The 23,738-nt window shown below is 35.0% G+C and overlaps 3 protein-coding genes across 4 annotated transcripts; 2 read left to right on the top strand and 1 right to left on the bottom strand.

The window, feature by feature from the left end:
• The first annotated feature begins 1,355 nt into the window (after positions 1-1,355).
• On the top strand, positions 1,356-4,924 carry LOC122028906 (probable xyloglucan glycosyltransferase 9). 2 transcript variants are annotated; one of them, XM_042587879.1, is made up of 6 exons: positions 1,356-1,639; positions 1,750-2,678; positions 2,767-3,075; positions 3,169-3,459; positions 3,564-3,677; positions 4,048-4,924. In XM_042587879.1, exons 2-6 carry the CDS (start codon positions 1,914-1,916, stop codon positions 4,648-4,650), a joined length of 2,082 nt encoding a protein of 693 aa, XP_042443813.1. In that variant the 5' UTR covers positions 1,356-1,639; positions 1,750-1,913; the 3' UTR covers positions 4,651-4,924. The 2 variants fall into 2 exon arrangements, with proteins under 2 accessions (XP_042443813.1, XP_042443812.1); XM_042587878.1 differs by having other exon boundaries at positions 1,356-2,678.
• A 143-nt stretch (positions 4,925-5,067) lies between these two features.
• On the top strand, positions 5,068-6,124 carry LOC122028907. Its single transcript, XM_042587880.1, has 2 exons — positions 5,068-5,693; positions 5,791-6,124. The coding sequence occupies exons 1-2, from the start codon at positions 5,647-5,649 to the stop codon at positions 6,062-6,064; spliced, it is 321 nt and encodes a 106-aa protein (XP_042443814.1). The 5' UTR covers positions 5,068-5,646; the 3' UTR covers positions 6,065-6,124.
• A 10,597-nt stretch (positions 6,125-16,721) lies between these two features.
• Positions 16,722-17,723, bottom strand: LOC122030362. Its single transcript, XM_042589572.1, has one exon. It carries the CDS (start codon positions 17,721-17,723, stop codon positions 16,722-16,724), a length of 1,002 nt encoding a protein of 333 aa, XP_042445506.1.
• Positions 17,724-23,738: the final 6,015 nt, after the last annotated feature.

Raw genomic sequence — 23,738 nt, 5'->3', positions numbered from 1 at the left:
AAGAAAGGAAAATAATTTTTATCAAAAAAAAATAATTAACTCAAATCAGACACACAGATAAAATAAATCTTCTCTAATAAATACTAAAAATATTAAAATTATCCTAAATAAAAGAAATAAAAATTAATAAAATTAGTGAAAAAAATATCTGAAAATGGTTTAAATTGTAGAATTTGAGGTTAAAATTTGACGTTTACGGTTTCACCCTTAATAAACATAGGATTTCAAATTATACACACGTTGTGACAAACCCAGAGCATGATTTCCAATCCTGAATTTAAAGTTATGATAATTTAAAATTTAAAGACTCATATTAAATTTCAACATAAATTGAGAAGTGTTTATGAACCCCCATTATATTTGTGTTTTGAGGCTCATTTCTCTCCGGATAAAAGTTTCGATTCTATTATTTTTAAATTCTATTAAGAGAATCTAATCTCTAATTATTTTATGTATGGGAGCCATGATTGAGGGGCCCATTTACACATGTTTGGTGGAGCCGAATTTTCCTGTTACCCACTCCAATTTGTTATCATTTATCACGTCCATGTGGTGGGAATGAGATGCAAGGCAACCCTCTGTTTTATTCACATTTATTTTTAAAATAAAAAACAAAACCAAAATCAAATTATTGTGCACCCTTAGCAAATGTAACACTGACATAATTTTAGGGTCGGGATCCATGAATTCGTAACGTTACAAATGATAAATGTCGGAAGCCGACACGCTGTTTTATCCGTACCGTTTTTTTGTTCCCGGGCAGCGGCAGCGGCAGCAGTAGCGGCGGCATTTGATAATGCGACACATTCATAACTCGCATTCGAACGTTGCAAACGGCGTCACAATGAGGACGACATAGCGCTCCGATACGTTACGTCGGGACGCCGCTACGGCGCTGCGTTCCGAAATCAGGCAATTTTCCGTTTTTGCCCTTGATCAATTTGTTATTGCACCGACGCGTTCTTATCCACCGTCGGGTCAAACCATTCGGTACCACGGGAATTTCCATTCTTTTTTTTTTTGCTTTTATTTCTCTTTCTGTTTGTAACAACTTTGTCAGTTATAACTACCCTTTAAATGCTTTATAATTTTATCCTTTTATTAAATTTCGGCATCCATCTGCACAGCGTTGGTACGATAGTTTAAAATTTTAAAATACGACAAGCGCTATCTAACATGATTAAATCAAACAAAATGCAAAATCTACTAAATCCGAGGGCCAAAGTAAACTTTTACAAAGTGACAAGTCGAAGGGCGCTGCCGTGAAGTTGACGGGCCGCGTTCCGCCGTGAAGTCAGAGGTGGAGGTCCGTTCAAACGACAGCACGATAAAGTTGGAATTTTCAAATGGAAAGAAAAAAAAAAGAAAGAGGGAGAAGGAAACATTCATGGCAGAAAAGGCAGTGGCAGGTGCAGCGGCGCCAGAGCCTCATCGTCCTCCATCTTCAACCATACGAAACTAGAGCCGCGTTAGGAGAAAAAGTAAAAATCGCATCTTTGTTTAAAAATGCGAGAGTAAAAGCAGAGAAGGTGTGCTGGTGGACCATTGATTGAATCAGCGTCGCCATCTCCAGCTGTAACCCCTCTTTCATCCATCTTCGTCTGGCAGGTTAAACTCCATCCTAGGCTGCCGGTGTTCGGTAAGGTTCAAGTAGATTAGGATTACCCAATTCATTCTGCTGTTCGTCTTCCTTTGTTTTCTTTCTTCTTTGATTCGCCCCCGGTGGAATATGTTTGGTCGCGTTGGTAGAGACATAGCGACGGCAGGCCGCCCTGATGTATAATTGATGGGAGATCAGCTTTTGGATCTTAGGGAAGGAGCATTGCGTTGTCAAGCTGCGGATTTGTGAAGGGAAGCCAAAAAAGGGAGACGAGTTTGCAAGAAAGGCAGGAGTTTTAGCGAGTGCGGGAGTAATGTCGCCTTCGTTCGATTGGTGGGGGAAGGAGGTCCACCGTGGGACGTCTGTGGTGGTGAAGATGGAGAACCCTAATTGGTCCATCTCGGAGATTTCTTCCCCTAACGACGATGACGACGAGTGCGGCGGCGATGGGGAGTTATTGCGATATGGGGCGAGGAAAGGCGGCCGTGGGAAGAACGCCAAGCAAATCACGTGGGTGCTCCTCCTCAAGGCCCATCGCGCCGCCGGGTGCCTCTCCAGCCTCGCGTCCGCCGCAATCGGCCTCGCATCCGCAGTGCGCCGCCGCGTGGCCGCCGGACGGACTGACTGCGACGCCGCTGCATCCCATCCGGACGAGAGTCCAGCGCTGCGCACCCGTTTCTACTTCTGCATCAAGGTCTTTCTCTGGCTTTCGGTGCTCCTTTTGGGGTTCGAGGTCGCCGCTCACCTGCATGGCTGGCATTTGGGGGCGGCCGAGCTGCAGCGCTTGCTGGTTGTGCCGTCGTCCTTCGGCGTTCGGGAGCTCTTCGGGTCGCTGTACGCGGAATGGCTGCGGCTCCGGATGGTGTACATCGCGCCGCTGCTCCAGTTCCTCGCCAACACCTGCGTCGTACTCTTCCTCATTCAAAGCGCCGACCGCCTCATTCTCTGCCTCGGTTGCTTCTGGATCCGCTTCAATAAGTTGAAGCCGAGGCCCAGGCATGCCGTCGACAAGGACCTCGAATCCGGCGACTATTTTCCTATGGTACTAATCCAGATTCCCATGTGCAACGAGAGGGAGGTAAGATTTTTCATAGCTTCACACTCCGAACTCAGACTCAGAGCTCCTATACTAAACCACATTTCTCAATCATTTTGGCATTTCGCAGGTGTATCAGCAATCCATCGCTGCAGTGTGTAATTTGGATTGGCCTAGATCCAACGTTCTGGTTCAGGTGTTGGATGACTCTGATGATCCATTAACACAAGCTTTGATCAAGGAAGAGGTGGATAAATGGCAGCAAAATGGTGCCAACATCATGTACCGACACCGGGAGATCCGAGAGGGGTACAAGGCTGGAAATCTCAAGTCAGCCATGAATTGTAGCTATGTGAAAGACTACGAGTTTGTAACCATTTTCGATGCCGACTTCCAGCCATCGCCAGATTTCTTGAAGCAAACTATACCATATTTCAAGGTTTTCTATTGTAGCATTGATTGGAAAACAATGTTCACTTATTGACTATAAACCGTGGATTTTAATGTGAATTTTATCTGGTGGGATTTGCAGGACAATGAGGAGCTTGGATTAGTACAAGCTAGATGGGCTTTTGTGAATAAAGATGTGAACTTGTTGACTCGGCTTCAAAACGTAAACTTGTGCTTCCATTTTGAGGTGGAACAGCAGGTGAATGGAATGTTCCTCAACTTTTTTGGGTTCAATGGGACGGCTGGAGTTTGGAGAATCAAGGCATTAGAAGATGCCGGCGGGTGGCTTGAGAGAACCACTGTGGAGGATATGGACATTGCAGTGAGAGCTCACTTAAAGGGATGGAAGTTTATCTTCCTCAATGATGTAGAGGTAATGAAATGCTTTTTGGATTGTTGAAAATTTTCAGAAATAGAATAATCTTAAATCGGATAAACAAATACTAGAAACCTTACAGTTTCTACTATGATTTGCAGTGCCAATGTGAGTTGCCCGAGTCATATGAGGCGTATCGGAAGCAACAGCATCGTTGGCATTCTGGCCCAATGCAGTTATTTAGACTCTGCTTACCAGATATTTTACGATCAAAGGTACTATTCTAGATTCAGATGTTTGGCAAACTTTTAACTTAGCATGTTTGCTGTACATTCGAATCACAACAATAAGATGTTGGATAACTGAATGCTAATCTGTATGACGACTTCAAATTCAGTAAATTACTGAGGCTGTGATGGAAAATTACTTTGTTTGGCTTTAACCGTTTTGATATGAAGATCTCCATCCATATACTAAAATGCATCTGTTGCCATATAGGAAACATGTCTTCATGCCACCTCTTTGTTGAACTTGGCATTTGTCTAGATTTTGTTAAAACTTTCAGTGCTTGCCATTTCTTGTACTGGAAGTTAATTTTGTGAATATTGAAAAAAAATATTGATGATTATTTACTCTTCATTGCAGATTTGTTTTTGGAAGAAGGCAAACTTAATATTTCTCTTTTTCCTGCTCCGGAAACTGATACTGCCTTTCTACTCCTTCACCTTGTTCTGTGTCATACTCCCAATGTCTATGTTTGTCCCTGAAGCTGAGCTCCCGGCATGGATAGTCTGCTACATTCCTGCGACCATGTCCTTCCTCAACATCCTGCCTGCCCCAAGATCCTTCCCCTTTATAGTCCCTTATCTCCTCTTTGAAAACACCATGTCAGTGACCAAGTTCAATGCCATGATATCCGGCCTATTCCAGCTTGGGAGTGCCTACGAGTGGGTCGTCACCAAGAAATCCGGGCGTTCTTCTGAAGGTGATCTGTATTCTTTAGTCAAGAATGAATCTGATAACCAAAGAGAAGCCTCCGCACCAGACCTCGAAACTCTACTGAAAGAGGACTCTAAGCAAAAGCATAATAGGATATACAGGAAGGAGTTAGCATTGGCATTTCTTCTCTTAACTGCTTCGGCGAGGAGTTTACTATCAGCCCATGGTATACATTTCTACTTCCTCCTGTTCCAGGGCATCTCATTCCTCCTTGTTGGTCTTGACCTTATTGGTCAGCAGATCGAGTGAGATGATGAAGATTTCACACCGAATCATCACAGCGGCTAATGGTATCAAAGCACGATCTTATCTATATGGAAAATGATGAATTTGAAGCCGCTCAGATCACAGCATCATTTACATCTTCTTTAGGGATGATTTAGTGATAGCTTCATCTAGAGGTGTAGATAATCCAAACGTATTGCAGATGCTTCATTCTTTCAAATGTTATTCATTTTTAAGATCATCTCTTCTCTTCTTCAAATTGGATTCAACTTAAGTTTAAGTAGAGTTACTTGCTGTTCATAGTATATCTTTTTTTTTTTGTTCGAATTAAATCTAGAAGTTAAAACAAGTAGTATCTGTTCTCTAAGTTTCCATAATGAAAGAGAGCCCATGAACTCAGCATTAACAAAAATAAATAAAATGCAGATACACGTCTGGTTCTCAAATAAATGTTTGGCAAACTTTCCATCCCTTCAATGGACTGCATGGAGAATGAGAAACAAATGTTTTTGACTTTTCCTCTTCCCTGACTTTCTCAATTTCTGTATTGCAAGTTTTAAACATTGGCTGTCTACAAGAACTTTCAAATGTTTGGCGAGTCGATAAATGATCAATCAAGCTGCATTTTTCTAGTATTAATGTCCATTCCTATCCTAACAGATTCCACCATCGCTGCTCTGCTTCTCCATATACTTCCAATATTTGCATGGAGTTTATTGCCGCCCATATGGAATAAACTCCATCGCAACTTCTTTTCTGCAATTAAAATTAGTAGTAAGAAGAAGGAATTAAGAAGTTACGTATCCAAATGTCAATTTGACAGCCTCACGTTTTGAATGACAACGATCCAAACCCGTCATTTCGTTTTCGTCCATATTGTTCTCATGATCTGGTCATTCATTATATCTGTGTATAAATATATCAATCAGTCTGCCTCCCTCTCTGCTTTTGTTCTACATAAGCCAGACAATCAGCCTGCTGCAAGGAATTCAACAGTCTAATGGGAAGCATACCCTTCTCATGGGAGAACAAGCCCGGGGTCTCGTCGACGACAGAGGAGATGACCGGTGCTTCACGGGAGCAGTCCTTCATAGTACTGCCGGCGACTAGGAAGGTTGCCGGACACGGCCTGAATAATAATATTGTTCCCTTGCCACCATGCAGGTCAATTCTAGAGACAAGTGTGAGCAAATCCAGTAAGATCATTAATGGTGGATCGAAGAAGGAAAATAAGGAATGGGAAGACCCCTTCCTGGCTGCTTACCTCAAGTGCACCGCCGCCGAGGCGAGTGTTTGGACGCAAGGGAGGCAGAGGAGGAGGAAGAAGAAAAGAGACGCTGTGCTCGAAGCCTTGTCTTGCAAGGCGACCACTGGGACGAGGGAGAATGCTGTGGTGAAGCTGTCGGAGCTTCATCAGGTTGGAAGCAAAAGGGTGTGAAATTGATAATTTATGTACTTTTGCAATATTCCTTGTGGTAATTTAGCTTTTCTAATCCAACTATGGATCAAGACATTGGATTTTACTAAATCATCTTTGAGGAATTACAAAATTCTAGTTTAGTATGTTGATCAACATAGTCAGCCCAGATCTCTTGGTTTTTAATTTTTGATAAAGTCGAGATAAATGTCTCCCTTATGTGCTAGTTATTATTTCAAAAGCTAATAGCTGTCCGTACCTCCTCCGTGTTGGCCCTGAGACGGGTTGACGGGGGCGCTGGAGGCAAACGTATTTATCTTTTACCACCAATTAATTCTTGGTCTCCTCCTGATCTCTTCCACAATGATACACTTTGGATGTTATTAACTTTACGCTCATAATCTAAATTCGGGTAAAAACGTCATATTTAAGGTTAAAACAGCATCAATTTATCAAAGAAATATAAATTCAATCAAAACTTTTCAATTTCAACGAAAAAAAACTAAAAATAATCTCCAACATTTATAAAATACCTATATTTTATGTTATATTGAACATAATTAAGCTTAAAATAATATTAATTTACTATTTTAACTACATAAGAAAGAAAAGACTAAGACATTAGGATCAGGAAATTCAAGATGAGTCAATCAGGTCTAAAAGCCCTCTTTATTAATTACATGATTTATTTATCTATTTATATTTCGAAATTTTTAATATTTTCTAATAGTCGAAATTTACTATTAAAAATATTAAAGAGTGCTGGCCGAGTGACGCCTAGACCCGACCCCGAACCGGGTCTGGTTCGGACCCGGCCCGGGCCAGTAACCGGGTCAACGGGCCGGTTGCCCGTTGACCCGGTTCGCCGGGTCAAACCGGAACCGGCCCAGCAAGTTACCGGCGGTTCAGCCGCAAATTTTTTTTTTTTTAAACGGCTTGAACCGCCGGTTAATCGGCGGTTCATAGCCATTGGAACCGCCGGTTAACCGGCGGTTCCTAGCCGTTGGGAGAATTTTTTAGGTATTTTTTTTCAACGGTTATGATCATTTGATCGTTTTTTGATCAATGGCTATGATTTAGTGTCCGTTACTATCAAAACTCTATAAATAGAGAGCTCATTTCATTATTTTTCACACACATCTTCTCTACTCTTAATCTCATTTTCGTATTCTCTAATCTCTACACGCTTTCGTTTTCAATTTTCAATTACAATGGAAGGAGGTCGCGGAGGTGCATCATCTCGAGCTCGGAAGGGAAAGCAAATAATGAATCCGCGGGAGGAGGACCCCAACCCCAACATTCAATCCACCGATGATGAGATCGAGCATCTTCCGAATCCGACACCCGAAACACAAGGAAGTACCGATGCAATTACTTCTAAGGTTCGGGAATTTCCTCCTCTAAAGTCTTCTATTTTTACTAAACATTTTGAGAAGGTCACTCTTCCGTCAGGAGAAATGCGTGCAAAATGTAAGCATTGCAATGCTTCCTACAAATTTCAAGCCGGCGGCGGCTATGGGTCGTTGAAACGACATGTAGAAATGAAGCACCCGACGGAATATGGACTCGACCGTTCTCAAACACAATTATCAAGATTTTCTTCAACTAGCGGTAGTACCGATTCCGGTTTATTTTTATATTCGGACAATAAATAAACAAAATCATTAGCTAAATTTGTTTCTGTAGAACATCTTTATTTTAGTTTTGGATCTAAATCTACATTTGAAGATTTTTGTAAAGAATCTCTTAATCCATGTGCTAAACGTGTTTCTAGGACTACACTTACTCGTACAATTAAAAAATTAGTAAAACAAGGAAAAAAGAATTTAATTTATGAATTTAGTAAATTAGATAATAAAGTTTCTTTATGTTCCGATATTTGGAGTGATCATTGGCAAACACATTCATATATGGGTGTGACTTGCCATTGGATCGATAACTCTTGGAACCTCTAAAAAAGATTATTAGCTTATAGAGTTTTTGATGAATCATATAATGCTCATAATATCGCACAATTATTATGTTTAATTTTAGAAGAATATGGTTTAACTCATAAAATATTTTCAATATCATTAGATAATGCTAGTTCTAATACCGCTTGTATAGATGATCTAAAATTTGTTTGTCAACCTATTATTGGAGGTTTATTTTTTCATATTCGTTGTGTATGCCATGTTTTAAATTGATGTGTTCAAGATGGTTTAAAAATTTTAGAAAGTTATATTAAACCAATTAGAATTGCAATTTCTTATTTATGGTCTCATGTAGGTTTTGTAAAATTAATGGAATGAGACCTAAAAAATTTCCATGTACCAACACGTTGGAATTCAACATACCAATTATTACAAGATTCATTTCAATATAAAGAATTATTATGTTCATTTTTTGCACAAAACACTAATACTAATATATATTTATTTTCACAATAATGGAATATTTGTAGTAGTATTTGTGAAAATTTAAAAGTATTTAATGATGCAACCGAACAACTTTCCGGTGTTTATTATCCCACTGCTCAATTAGTTTTAGAAAATTTTTCTAATATAGTATTAGTTTTAAATGAACATATTAATAATGAATCTTTATCTCCTTGCATCTTAGCTATGAAAACTAAATAGGAAAAATATTTTTATTTAATTCCTGAAATTTATTTAATTGCATTTGCTTTAGATCCTAGATTTAAATTAGAAGTTTTACAAGAAATGTTAACTTTATATTATGATGCTTTAATTCCAATTAAAGATTCTTCTTCCCCTGATCCCGCTAATATTATATATAATGTTAGATTTTATTTATATGATATTTATAATCAATATTATGCAAAATATGGAACACAAATTAATATTTCTGAAATTCAATAAACTACTAGTAGTAATTTAAAACTTACAAAAGCACAACTCTTATTAAAAGAACGGACAAAACGTCCACGGGGATCCTCAAGTTCCACACAGGAACTTGAGAATTATTTTACGACTTCTTTTGATTTTAATGAAGCAGATAGCGAAAACTTCGATATCTTAAAGTGGTGGTCACAGAAGGCTCAAAGCTTTCCAGTTCCCTCCGTGATCGCAAAAGAAATTTTAGCTTGTCCAGTGTCAACTGTTGCTGTGGAGCAGACGTTCAGTGCCGACGGCGACATATTAGATGAACGACGATCAACTTTGTCTCCCGACTTATTGGAAGCCCAAGCATTACTGGACGATTGGACCAGAGCGGAGAAAAGAATCCAAGGAATGCAACTTTCAGATGACGAAGTTGAAGATTTTGATATTGAAGGAACAAATACGACAGGAACAGGAAATGGAAGTGAATGAAAATGTAAAAGGATAAAAATGTAAAAGAACTACGTGGGCTTTGATTCTCCTAAAGGGATACATAGGCAACTTAAATAAGTGCGAGCCCTTTTTTTAATAAATTTTAATTTCTAATTTTTAATGTTTAATGTTTAATTTTTAATTTTTAATTCTTTTTAACATATTAATCTTGAACCGTGACGAACCGTGATGAACCCATGAACCGACGGTTCTGAACCGTGAACCGTAACCGTCTTGGGCGGTTAAGGTTAAGGGTCGACCTTCCTGCAACCGTCGAACCGGAGGTTCCGAACCGTCGAACCATCGGTTCCGAACCGTGGTCAGATCTACTATGGACGATCCAAAGTTGGTGTGTAGTTAGAAAGAGAACAGGCTTAGTGGGGCTTCCTTCCATTGAGTTTCCGTGGACCGGGCCCTTTAATTGGTCTTGATTTCCTTCCACTGGGCCCTGTGAAATGGATTATGGTCTATGGGCTTTGCTTTAATTAGGTTTTCTTAATTTATCATTGTTAAATATAGAATGTGACTAATTTTTTATTAACTGAAATTATAAAGTTATTTGTTTATAAATATAAATATGTGTTTTTTGGGAAATGATTATTCTTTTATAAATTTAAAATTTTGTTGGCACAATTGGTGGATTGTAGAGTTACTTCTTATAACTTTATATTTATTCTTACATTATGGTAAAAGTTAGAAATACTTTTTACAAACTTATTTTTTTATGGATGTGATATCATTTTTCATAAAATCATTTTTTACTAGTTAGATTATTATTTTGACAGTTTATTCTTTATAATTAAATTTGTCCCGTCAAGTCAACTTGAATTGCGTAATATGAATTAATTACCCTATTAATTTATTATATCATATTAATTCTCATATATGACAATTGACTTGCTCCATCCATTTTTATATGTTATTCAACTATTTGTTTTCTACATCTCTCGTATAATTCATCCTCATCTATTTATCTTTTCTATTATTGTAATTTATCCGATTCGTATTAATCCTAAGATAAATTGATAGGGATACACCTTTTGTCACTTACTCAACTATCTATTTTCCTATGATTTAAAATCAAATTATTACAATTTATCATTAACAAATTCAAATATATATATATATATATATATATATATATATATATATATATATCATTATGAAATGAGGGAAAATTTTAATTGTTTTTTATAAAACAAAAAAAAATCATTGGAAGTGAAAAGAATTTGAATTATAAATCAACATTAAATATAAATATTTATATTAATTTTTAACATAATCAAAATAATAATTTTTCTATGCCGAAAATTATTTTAAAAAATGTAAAATAAAAAATCTAATAAAAAAAATATGAAACAATCTTGGTAAGCATTAAGCAATCAGTACTTTGAGTTTCTTTTACGTTAGGAGATGGAAGATATAACGTATAAATCTTCTTGTCTTTACAAACCCTAAAACACTAAATTGATAGCCCTCCATGAAATTGGTCAGAATACTGAAGTGTTGGTCTTCAGAAATTAGTCCTATAGTCTGTACTAGTTAATATGCGATTATAACTTTACTTGCGTGTATTAGGATCAGGATTATACACTATATATATCATCTACACATTCCACACTTCTATCTCATTGTAAAATTTTAAAAAACTAAGTAGATTTATTAATGAATTTCGATGAAAACTCATTGTTGGACTTAGAAAGTTTTGATCAGACTTATTTCAACTCTTGTAAACTCTACAATTCTCTGGAGTTCAATAGTGCCCTCTGTTATCATTGTAAAAAATTCATAGTATTGTTCATAAGATTTAGAAAGTTTCAGACTTTGTGTCAATTGACATAGGCTTATAATATCATGTAAAAGACTCATAACCAAGAATTTTTATCATATCTACCTTTTATACACTCTATACTTTCATTACATAACAAAAATTCAGAAATCCAAATCGTCTAGGTCTAATAATGAATTTTGGTCAAAATTCATTGATGGACTTAGAGAATTTTGATGAGACTAATTCCAACTCCTGTAGGTTTCTGTAGTGCCATAGAGTCCAAGGGTACCATCTGTTATCATCATAAAAGATTCTCAATATTACTTAGAAAATTTATACTTTTTGTCAATTTACACAAACCTATAACTTCATGTAGGAGACTCGGAACCATAATTTTGTAAGTAGCCAGTGGCAATTTTGATGTGGTCAAACAAATTAAGTTAGGTCCTGTGTATTTGATCCTTGTGTCTAAGTCTGCAGGAAATTAGGAATACAAAAAGTTGAACGGAAAATGTAGCTAGCGAGAAGGATAACACGGAAAAAGGAGTCGACGAGCTCGGTGCATCCAAGGGACGAGATGCTACGAAAGAGTACACCGGTAGACGAAAAGGACGTGCGCAGCTTCCGAGGGACAAGAAATCGAGGAGGAAGTCTGCTCGAGGAGAAGATTGAAGTTGGGTTTTGGTGAGCTCAGCTTCGAGTAGCGAGAGCATTAACCCACACAAAGAGATCAACTTATGGGAGTTGATATGCCTTGTGGGCGTTGATCACCAAAATTACTAATTAATCCAATAGAAAATAATTTATATTGGATTCACAAATAATGCCTAGTATTATTTAAAATTAATCTTATGCATGTTTTAAATTTTAATGTGCTTTATCTTATACATTGTTTAAATAAATTATTTAAATGTCTACTATTCATTTTTCAAGTTAGAATTTTTTTTATATGATGATTGAATCTACAAACAAAAAAATTTTGATTTTTTTTCGTTAAAGTATTTTCTATGATTTTTTTTAATGAAAATAGTATTTTAAAAATTAAAAAAAATACTTTGTAGATTTATTTTTGAAATTTTTTATTTTTCTATGATAAAACATAATATTTTCTATCATAATATATATTTTTTAAAAAAATTTTATCTGAATTATTATGAATTGTTTTTCTAAAAGATAATTTTTAATATTAAAAATATAGGAAAATAGACATTTGGGAAATTTAATTTTTCTAGTATTCGATAATCTATTTTTCATATTTGAAAATTTTTAAAAGAACTTTTAGAGTTGAAGAATATTTTTAAGATTTATCTTCACAAAATTAATTGTTATAATAAAATAAATTAATTATGATCATTAAACTATTTTTTTTTCTGTGAAAAATTTTTCACTCATATAAATTATTCGGTTCATATTTGACAAAAGTTTACAGGATTTTTTGAAATAGAAAACTAATTTTTTAAATTATTGTTGTCAAATAAAAAATTAATTAGTAAAAATAGAATATTTTTTAAGTTACTTCTAAAAAATATTATCTTACTAATAATTCTTATTCTATACCCCTAAAAAATTATTTCAAATATTTTTAATGTTATAAAATTATATAAACAATTGCATATGAAAAGGAAATATTATTAACCTTTTCTCTTTTTTCTCTCTTTTTCTTACTTCATGAAATGAACATATACATATGTATTTATAAGTATATAATCATATTAAAACTCCTCATGAATTTATATAACTTAGGAGTTTAAAAGAAAATAAGTTATGTAGATGAGGGAGTTTATGAAGTCATTAGGGGTTATGGACATCCACATATTTTATTTTTCAACACTCCCCCTTGGATGTTCATAATTAAGGAATCCGCCTCATTAAAACCTCACTAGGAAAAACCCAATGGGAAAAAACCTAGTAAGGAAAAAGAGTACGTCATTCCGCAACTGTATCACTATAAATTTACCAGACAACATAATATGGTATAGTGAAAATTTACTCCCCCTATTTGAAATTTCATTTGAGATCTCTGTTCCGCCGCATTCCAATACCATGTACTAATTTCTTAAATGTTGTTGTAGGTAATGCTTTAGTAAATAAATCTGCCAAATTATTGCTAGAGCGAATCTGTTGAACTTTAATATCACCATTCTTTTGTAGATTATAAGTGAAGAAGAACTTTGGTGAGATATGTTTAATTCTATCCCCTTTGATGTACCATTCCTTTAATTGAGCTATACATGCCGCATTGTCTTCATATAATATTGTTGGAATTTTCTTATTAGTAGCTAAACCACATTTTTCCTTGATATGTTGAATCATTAATCTCAACCAAACACATTCCCGACTGGCTTCATGTATTGCAAATATTTCAAAATGATTCGATGATGTAGCGGCTATGATTTGTTTGATAGATCTCCAAGATATGGCTGTTCCACCATATGTAAATAAATAACCAGTCTGAAATCGACCTTTATGTGGATCAGATAAATATCCTGCATCTGCATAACCAATTAACTCTGAAGTAGACATATTAGAATAAAATAAGCCCAAATCGATGGTACCTTGAAGATACCTAAATATATGTTTAATTCCATTCTAATGTCTACGTGTTGGAGAAGAACTATATCTTGCTAATAAATTTACAGCAAATGCTATATCTGGTCTTGTATTATTAGCAAGATACATTAATGCACCAATTGCACTTAAATATGGTACTTCAGGACCAAGCAGTTCTTCACCATTTTCACTAGGTCGAAAAGGATCTTTGTTCACATCAAGTGATCGAACAACCATTGGGGAACTTAATGGATGAGCTTTATCCATATAAAATCGTTTTAGAACCTTTAGTGTATAAACTGATTGATGGATAAAAATTCCATCAGCAAAATGTTCAATTTGTAATCCAATACAAAATTTTGTTTTTCCTAGATCTTTCATCTCAAATTCTCTTTTCAAGATATCAACTGTATGTATAACTTCTTCAGGACTTCCAATGATATTTAAATCATCAACATATACAGAAATAATGATAAATTTTAGTCCATCCTTTTTTATAAAAACACATGGACATATAGGATCATTTTGATATTTATGTTGCACCAAATAATCACTTAGACGTTTATACCACATACGTCCAGATTGCTTCAATTCATACAAAGATCTTTGTAATTTAATGAAATAAATATTTTTAAAATTTGAACTTGAAGCTTCTGGCATTCTGAGCCCTTCAGGGATTTTCATATAAATATCATTATCAAGTTTTCCATACAAATAAGCTGCTACTACATCCATCAAACGCATTTCAAGCTTTTCTTGTGCTGTCATACAAAGAAGATATCGAAATGTGATTGCATCCACTACAGGGGAATATGTTTCTTCATAATCAATACCAGGTTTTTGAGAAAAACCTTGTGCCACTAAACGAGCTTTATATCTTATGATTTCATTTTTCTCATTTCGCTTTCGTACAAAAATCCATTTGTACCCTACAGGGGTTACACCTTTTGGTGTTTGGACTACAGGTCCCAAAACCTCACGTTTTGCAAGTGAGTTTAATTCTTCTTGAATTTCATCTTTTCATTTTGGCCAATCATGCATACTTCGACATTGTTCAATAGATTTAGGTTCTTGATCATCATTTTCATAAATAATTTCAAGCGCTATATTGTATGCAAATTTATTGTCAATAACTAATCTTGATCAATTCAATTTCTTCCCTGTCTTGACATAATTTATTGAGATTTCTTCATTATTTTCAAGTATCTGGACCTCTTATGGAGTTTTATCAAAAGTTATGTCAGTTGTCTCTATAGGAGACTTAGGCGCTTCAAAATGAACATCTTGATTAGTTGTTCCTTTCCTTTTTCGAGGATTTTTATCTTTAGAACCGATTGGTCTACCACGCTTCAGGCGAGTTGTAATCTCATTAATTGATTGTCCAATTGGTACATCAATATGAGCCGGAGCATTAATAGCTGGTATATGCGACTTAGTCACTCTCTTCAAGTCAGTGAACGCATCAGGCAATTGATTTGCAATATTTTGCAAATGTATTATTCTTTGAACTTCAAGTTCACATTGATTTGTACGAGGATCAAATTGTGATAATGATGCATGCTAAGTGACTTTTTTGGGAAACTCTTTATTTTCTCCCCCTAGCTTTGGAAAAATTGTTTCATTAAAGTGACAGTCAGCAAATCGCGCCGTAAAAACATCTCCTGTCATTGGTTCCAAATATCTTATAATTGAAGGAGAATCATATCCAACATATATTCCCAATTTCCTTTGGGGCCCCATTTTAGTGCGTTGTAGTGGGTTAATTGGCACATATACTGCACATCCAAATATTCTCAAATGGGATATATTAGGCTCTTGACCAAAAGTCAATTGTAAAGGGGAGAATATATGATAACTGGTTGGCCTGATAAGTATAAGTGTTGATGCATGCAAAATAGCATGCTCCCAAATAGATGTAGGAAGCTTAGTTCTCATAATCAATGGTCTAGCTATTAACTGGAGACGTTTAATAAATGATTCAGCTAAACCATTTTGTGTATGAACACAAGCAACAGGATGTTCAACAGTTATTCCAATAGACATACAATAGTCATTAAATATTTGGGATGTAAATTCACCGGCATTATCAAGACGTATTTTCTTGATAGAATATTCTGGAAATTGAGCTCTCAACCGAATTATTTGGGCGAGCAATCTCGCAAACGCCAGGTTGCGAGTTGATAATAAACATACATGTGACCATCTTGTAGAGGCGTCAATTAGCACCATAAAATATTTAAATGGTCCACATGGTGGGTGAATAGGCCCACATATATCACCTTGTATACGTTCCAGAAATGCAGGGGATTCAATTCCAACTTTAGATGGTGAAGGCCGCATAATAAGTTTTCCTTGAGAACAAGCAGAACATGAGAATTCATTAAATTGGAGAATCTTCTAGTTCTTTAATGGGTGTCCATGTGAATTCTTGATAATTTTTTGAAACATTGTAGAACCAGGATGCCCCAATCGGTCATGCCAAAGTATAAAATCATTTGAATCAGTAAACTTCGGGTTTACTATTGCATTTGTTTCTACTGCATATATTATTGTGTAATACAAACCAGATAAGAAAGCGGGTAATCTTTCATATACATGTTTCTTACCCAACACCAATTTTGTAATGTAGAGATATTCAATATTCTCATCATATGTTTCAATGTGATATCCATTTCGACGAATATCTTTAAAACTTAGCAAATTTCTTTGAGACTTAGGAGAGAACAATGCATTGTCAATAACAAATTTTGTTCCTCCAAATAATGATATATTAGCTCTTCCGGAACCTTCAATAATATTTGTAGTACCAGATATTGTATTAACATTACTTTCACCCATTTCTAAATAAGAAAAATATTTTTTCTTTCTAAATATAGAATGCGTCGTTGCACTATCAATAAGGCATAAATCTCCATTATTGAATCCAAAAGCCATGATATTCTTCATTAAAACAAAAGAGATACATAATGAGAAACAACTAAAAGATTAGTAAAAGAAAACATAATTGCAAATGAACTAATTTATTTTAAAATATTTGATTAATTTAGACATTTCCATAAATATCTTCATTTCCAGTCAAATTGTCTATCCCTCCATCAGGATCTGTAAAGAAATCAGAAACATCCAAATGTGTTGTCATAGAAGGACCAACAATTGTATTATTGTCTTGAAAGACAACATTTGTCTCTATATCTTTTGTCTTGCCCTTTAAAGAGGCTTGGTAGAGATCAATAAAGTATTTTGGCGTACGACAAGTACGTGACCAATGTCCTTTCATGTCACATCTATAACATGAATTTTCTGATTTCTTTTCGTCATTATCTTGTCCACTTTGAACCCTTTTACCATTGTCATTTGTCCACTTTTGATGGACATTATTGTTAACCCACTTCTGGTGAGTTGTTGTGTTTCTTTTATTATAACCATCATGATTTTCTTCAGATCGATCATTTCTGTATCTACGACCACGACCACGGCCACGACCACGACCATGATTAAATTTTTGTCTGTGCTGTCGTTTATCATTTTTACCAGTTATCTCATTCACTTCAGGGATTGGACTAGCACCAGTTGGACGGATCTCATGATTTTTCATCAAAAGCTCGTTATTTTGCTCAGCCACCAGAAGACATGTAATCAACTCAGAATATTTCTTAAAACCTTTCTCTCTATATTGCTGCTGCAGAAGCATGTTAGATGCATGAAAGGTAGAATATGTTTTTTCCAACATATCTTCATCAGTAATTTTTTCACCACATAATTTTAATTTTGAGCTAATTCTAAACATTGCTGAGTTATATTCACTTACAGATTTAAAATCTTGTAAACGTAAATGAATCCATTCATAACGAGCATTTGGAAGAATCACAGTTTTATAATGGCTATACTTTTCCTTCAAATTATTCCATAGCTCAAGTGGATCTTTAATTGTCAAATATTCAATTTTCAATGCTTCATGAAGATGGTGACGAATGAATATCATTGCTTTTGCACGATTTTGTAAAGATTCCTTATTTCCATCTTTTATGGTGTCTCCAAGACCCATAGCATCCAAATGAATCTCCGCATCCAAAATCCATGATAGATAATTTTTTTCCCGAAATGTCAAGAGCCACAAACTCTAACTTTGAAAGATTGGACATAGTAAGAATCTATTACAAAGAAAACTAAATTATTAATAATAATTATCGTGCATCATATATATTTATTAATAAATGATAAAACATGATATAATCAAAAGATGATTTTGTAATACTTAACTGTAAAATATTGTAAAATTTTTAAAACGTTGCAAATCATACAAATAAGTAACTAACTAATAGTTAATTGGATAATAGCTAATAAATGATAAAGGAACTATAAATTTAATTTCTTGGCATGTGAATAATTTTGATTGAGAATATATATATATACATTTTTTTTATATTACCTATAACTGATTTAAACGAAAAATAGAGCACTTCGTGCTGATAACGTGTTATAAAATTATATAAGCAATTGCATATGAAAAGAAAATATTATTAACCTTTTCTCTTTTTTCTCTCTTTTTCTTACTTCATGAAGTGAACATATACATATGTATTTATAGGTATACAATCATATTAAAACTCCTCATGAATTTATATAACTTAGGAGTTTAAAAGAAAATAGGTTATGTAGATGAGGGAGTTTATGAAGTCATTAGGGGTTATGGGCATCCACATATTTTATTTTTCAACATTTAACAGTTTGTTTTATTTTTTCTAATTTTTTTATGTCATTAAAGTGTAGAAATAAGTACGAGTTTAAGAGGAATAATCATTTATTTTTATCTTTGTACGAATTTTACAATTTTACTAACTTGCTTAATTTATTGTAATATTTTATTCTAATTGCAACTTCTTTACATAATCATGTTATTATTTTTTGTTTAACCCTAATTTTAACTTGAGTTGATATACATAAAAAATATATATATTATAAATATCTCGTGGTAGTTTTGATATAGTCAACCAAGTGCCCCACGGCGTAGCACAGATGGTAGGTGCATGACATCTCTAGCGTAATGACCAGGGGTTGATTCTCAATACCTGATGATCTGAGGTTTATCCCACTATATGTCTGACGCCTATGTACCTACATGTACCTCCCTTCATATCCGTGGAACCGATACTAGGGGGCGTTAATGTAGCAGATCTACATTTGATATGGTCAACAAAGTTAAGTTAGGTCATGTGTACTTGATCTTTGTATCTAAGTGTGCATGAGCTTAGGAATACAAGAAGTTGAGCGAAAGACGTAGCTAGCAAGAAGAATGACACGGAAAAAGGAGCCAACGAACTTGGTACAATCGAGGGACGAGATGTTGCGGAAGAGTACACCGGTGGACGAGAAGAACGTACGCGATGTCTGAGGGAGAAGGTCGGAGTTGGGTTTGGGTGAGCTCAACTTTGATCCAGGTAGCCAGAGCATCATCTACACAAAGAGATCAACTAATGGGAGCTAATATGCTTTATAGAAGACGTCTTCCATAGTTTGGAAGGTGCCTTCGATGAATAGTACGAAAGTGCCTTTCATAGCCATTACGAGAGGATAAAGTTTTATCCTCGGGAGATAAAATCCATTTGATAGAAGGTGCCTTTGACCACTTTGAAGGTGCTTTTAAGCCGCGAATGACATTTTCCAAGGGCTATAAAAAGGCCCTTGGACCTAGGAAATATTCAATAACTCCTGTATTGATTTCTTAGTTTATTTATGAGTGTTCAATGAGTGTAAGAGGTGTTAGAGTGTATACTAAAAGCCTAGCTTTTGGTATAAACATTTATCTAGAAATAAGAATCACATTGGTCAAATGTCTACATTTATGATAAATGTAGTTGCTCAATTAATTTATATTGTAGATAACATGGTGTGTGGTGTCACACACAGAAGATCATGTTATTGGTTCCTTATAAATTACAAACAGTAGCTCACGACCAAAATGGAAAGGAACAAACCATTAGAAGGTTGTAGTGTAATTAGCTATTAGTTTATCTTGACTATATAATTACACTAGTACACTCAGAGTGTATTGAGTAGGACCTTTTGAGGTCGTTTCTTTTATACTGACTTTATAAAGGAAAAAAGACCTCGGGTTATTATGGAAGTGTGTGCTCTTAATCCTAATATAATAACAAGCACATATATTTGATATTTATTTCTTTAATTTATCAATGGGTGAGATTTAGTTCGATAAATCAATAAGCCCGATAAGTTGGGAAATGATATCACTTATAGTGTGTGTTGTTGATTATAGAAGGAAACTGTGTCCTAGTGATCTAGGTTGAGAATGTCCTCAAGAGGAGCTCATAAGGATTGTCATGTTAAACCCTGCAGGTGGACTTAGTCCGACATGACGATAAGGTTGAGTGGTACTACTCTTGGACTTAGATATTAATTAAATGAGTTGTCAGTAACTCACTTAATTAGTGGACATTCGATATCTTAAACATAGGGAGACTAACACACTCATAATAAGAAGGATCCCAAAAATGTAATTTGGGATTGGTGCGGTAGTTCAATAATAGTTCTCTAGTGGAATGAATTATTATTGATAAAATTAAGTTGTGTGTTCGGGGTGAACACGGGATGCTTAATTTTATCGGGAGACCAAAACCAATTCCTCCTCTCGGTCTCTATCATAACCTCTTATTTATAGAGTACTATACCCACCTATACCCACCTTCTTTACCCACCAATAGGGGGCCGACCAAGCTAGCTTGGGAACCAAGCTAGGGCCGGCCTAGGTATAAATTGGGGTGGCCGGCCCTAGCTTGAACCCAAGCTAGTGGGGGCCGGTCAAATTAAATTAAAAAGGAATTTTAATTTTAATTTTTATTATGTGGAAGAAATAATTTATTAAAGAGAATTAAAATTAAAATATCTCTCTTGTAAAAGATCTACAAAAGATTAAAGAAAGAGATTAGATCTCTTTCCTTATTTGTAGATTGGTGAGATATTTTATTTTCTCTTTAAAATTATCCACATGTTGATAAAATTAAAATTATAGAAATTTCTTTTTATCAACCATGAAGAGATTTTTAAAGAGAAATTTTAATTTTTAAAATTTCCGGAAACAAATTAGGAAGTTTTAATTGTTGATTAAAACTTGTCTAATTTACCTCTTTTGATGTGGCCGGCCATTAGAGATTAATTGGGGAAATTTTATTTTATTTTTCTCAATTAAATCATGTCAAGGGAATTAAGAAAATTTTATTATAATTAAATTTCCTAATTTGCCTAGGCCAAGGAATATAAAAGAAGGGGTGAGGGTGCCTTCATGAGATACAACATCTATTATTTCTCTCCCTCTTTTATTCCTTGGAGTGGCCGGCCATCCTCTTCTTCTCTCCCTCTTTGTGGTGGCTGAATCTCTCAAAGGCTTGGAGCGCTTGTGGCGGCCGGATACTACTTGGAGAAGAAGAAGAAGAAGAAGGAGAGAAAGCTAGCATCTCTTGGAGCTTGGTTGGTGTTTTGTTCTTCATCCTTGGTTAAGCTATTTGTGGCCGAACCTAGATAGGAGGAGAAGAAGGTGGTTGGTGGTTTCTCATCTCGGAAGATCGTTGCCCACACAACGTCCGAGGTTAGAAGAGGAATACGGTAGAAGATCAAGAGATTTTTCTACAAGGTATAACTAGTAATTTTTCTTTCCGCATCATACTAGTTATTTATGGAAATAATACCAAATACAAGAGGCTTACGTTCTAGTATTTCGAATATGTTTTTTGAAGTTGTGTTCTTTTGTTTTTTTTTCTTGTGATTTGATTGTTCTTTTTGGTTAACCTAAAGTTATTTTAGGAAATTAAATATTATATTTCTATAAAAGGTTTTGTCTAGTCGGTGGTGGTTGCTCCTATATCCAAGAAGGTCATGTGCCTCGCCACGTCAGTACTGGGAACCAATTATGGAAATTAATATTTAATGGAATTAATAACTTAAGGTGATTTGGGTCGAACGTGTTAAGTTCTGCAGGAGACCCAAGTCAAAACCTAAAAGAACGAATAGATTAAGTTTTGGATCAAACGTGTTAAGTTCCGCAGGCGATTCAAAATTTAATTTAAAAGAACACATGGTAGCTAGGAAAAGGTTCAGACCTTTGTACAAAATTTTTGTACAGTGGAACCTCTAGGTTTTCCGAGTAGCAACCAACAATTGGTATCAGAGCTAGGGTTTTACCTCTGTGTATTTGGTATTAGTTTAATTATGCACATGTCATACATAATTTAGGCAGGTTAATAGTAGGATGTGCTAACTTTGTGGATGCAGGATCCAACTATTATGGCTTTTAGTTATTATGTGTGTGATTGGACCCTTGGACATGTCAAGGGCATTTTATTGTGTGTGCATGATTGTATTATAAAATACAGCAGGAGCTGTATTTAGTTTTATTAGGATTTTATTTTTGATCTAGTTACATGTACATTCCTTTTATGGAATATAGGATCGATGGATGTAAATTTTATTTTATGTTCGATCTAGTTTACATGTACATTCCTTCGAGGAATATAGGATCGAAAAATGTAAAATTCTATTTATATCGCGGATCGAATCTTGCAAGGCGTGGAACCTTTTGAGGACCAGAGGCGCAGCGGAACTAGGAGCAAGATGGATGCGACAGCTAGACCCGGTGGCAGTGGCCAAATATGACAACACACGGAGGACAACAAGAGATAAAAGCCATAATAGTTGAAAATTAGATTTTCTATTTATTGCTTTTATATTGTGCTGTGTGTGCATGTTAGTTTACATATTTAGTAGGCTAGCATAGTTAAAATTCCTCATTTATAAATAACTAAGTGGGAGAGGGATTTTTAAATAAATCTCATGGTCTCCATTACTGGTTTGTAAGTGATGCAAACAAGCTTGCGCGTTGGCTCTGAGTGCCTTCCTCCATAACGGATGAGCTTGTTTGTGGATCACTAGAACAGACTTCCATTTTTGGATGACTATAGGAAGTTAATTAAGAGCGTGTGATCTTCCCCAACGGAAGGGGCATAATCTTATTAATGGACTTAGTGTCAAGTAATGGTATACACTTAGACACATCTAATAGTATCCTCCCCATCGGAGTCACTGCTATTATTTGTGTGACCAAATGATACCAACTATTAATTTTATTTGTCAAAAAGTTAGGTTGACAAGATAATAAAATTAATGGGTTAAAACCCTCCTTTTACAAATGTTGAATTTGTATACGTCCACACTAACGTGACATGCAAAATTCACAGTGTTTGAGGTGTTGGTGAATTTAAATAATATTGTTTGAGGAATCAATATTTTTTTTAAATTCAAAAGTTTTTGACCAAATATTTGATCAAAGACAGATCAACTATTAATTTTATTCGTCATAAAGTAAAGTTGACGAGATAATAAAATTAATGAATAAAATCTCTTCTTCGATTTTGTATACATCCACACTATCGTGGTATACAAAATTCATGGGGATTTTTAAGGAGTTGATCTTGACCAAATATTTTTGTGATTCTTAGGATTTAAATATTTGTCAATCCCCTAGTAGTCATACTATAGAAAAGGCTTAGTAGTCCCAATTGTAATGATTGGAAATAGGACTTGGACATTAAGGTAGACTGTCTTCTTAAAACTAAGAACAACATAGGTGTATTCATTAGTTGAAACATGTTTAGTGGAGTTATCTACCAGAACCTGGAGTGTAGATACAGATGCCATTAATCATGTCCGCAATTCATTGCAGGGTTCCAGGAAACCCGACAACTAAATGAAAATTAAAACACCGTCCACATGGGCACTACTGTAAAAATGGTAGCTGTTGCAGTGGGAGATGTTTATCTTTTGATAAGAATAAAACATGGATTTTTGAATAATTGTCTTTACGCACCAAGTTTAGAAAGAACTAGTTTTCAGTTTCTAAACTATTCAAAGAACTTGATATTCTGCCTCTTTTAATAACAAAGTTATTATTAAGAAAAAAAGGGAAGTTATCTGTTCTGGTACGTTGGTTGGCAATTTATAAATCCAATAACTCTCACGATGCAACAAATGGAAATTAGTAACACATCTTCTA

The sequence above is a fragment of the Zingiber officinale genome, chromosome 10B (assembly GCF_018446385.1).
Source record: "Zingiber officinale cultivar Zhangliang chromosome 10B, Zo_v1.1, whole genome shotgun sequence".
Taxonomy (NCBI): domain Eukaryota; kingdom Viridiplantae; phylum Streptophyta; class Magnoliopsida; order Zingiberales; family Zingiberaceae; genus Zingiber; species Zingiber officinale.
The sequence above is the reverse complement of the archived record's forward strand: the minus strand, read 5'-3'. Positions and strand labels throughout refer to the sequence as shown.

Excerpts from the sequence above, each read along its gene's own strand:
- LOC122030362 (XM_042589572.1), bottom strand. The coding sequence starts at position 17,723 with ATGGGTCTTGGAGACACCATAAAAGATGGAAATAAGGAATCTTTACAA.
- LOC122028906 (XM_042587879.1), top strand. The coding sequence starts at position 1,914 with ATGTCGCCTTCGTTCGATTGGTGGGGGAAGGAGGTCCACCGTGGGACG. Across the intron at positions 2,679-2,766 it reads CCATGTGCAACGAGAGGGAG|GTGTATCAGCAATCCATCGC; the intron begins GTAAGATTTTTC and ends GGCATTTCGCAG. Across the intron at positions 3,076-3,168 it reads AAACTATACCATATTTCAAG|GACAATGAGGAGCTTGGATT; the intron begins GTTTTCTATTGT and ends TGGGATTTGCAG.
- LOC122028907 (XM_042587880.1), top strand. The coding sequence starts at position 5,647 with ATGGGAGAACAAGCCCGGGGTCTCGTCGACGACAGAGGAGATGACCG. Across the intron at positions 5,694-5,790 it reads GACGACAGAGGAGATGACCG|GTCAATTCTAGAGACAAGTG; the intron begins GTGCTTCACGGG and ends GCCACCATGCAG.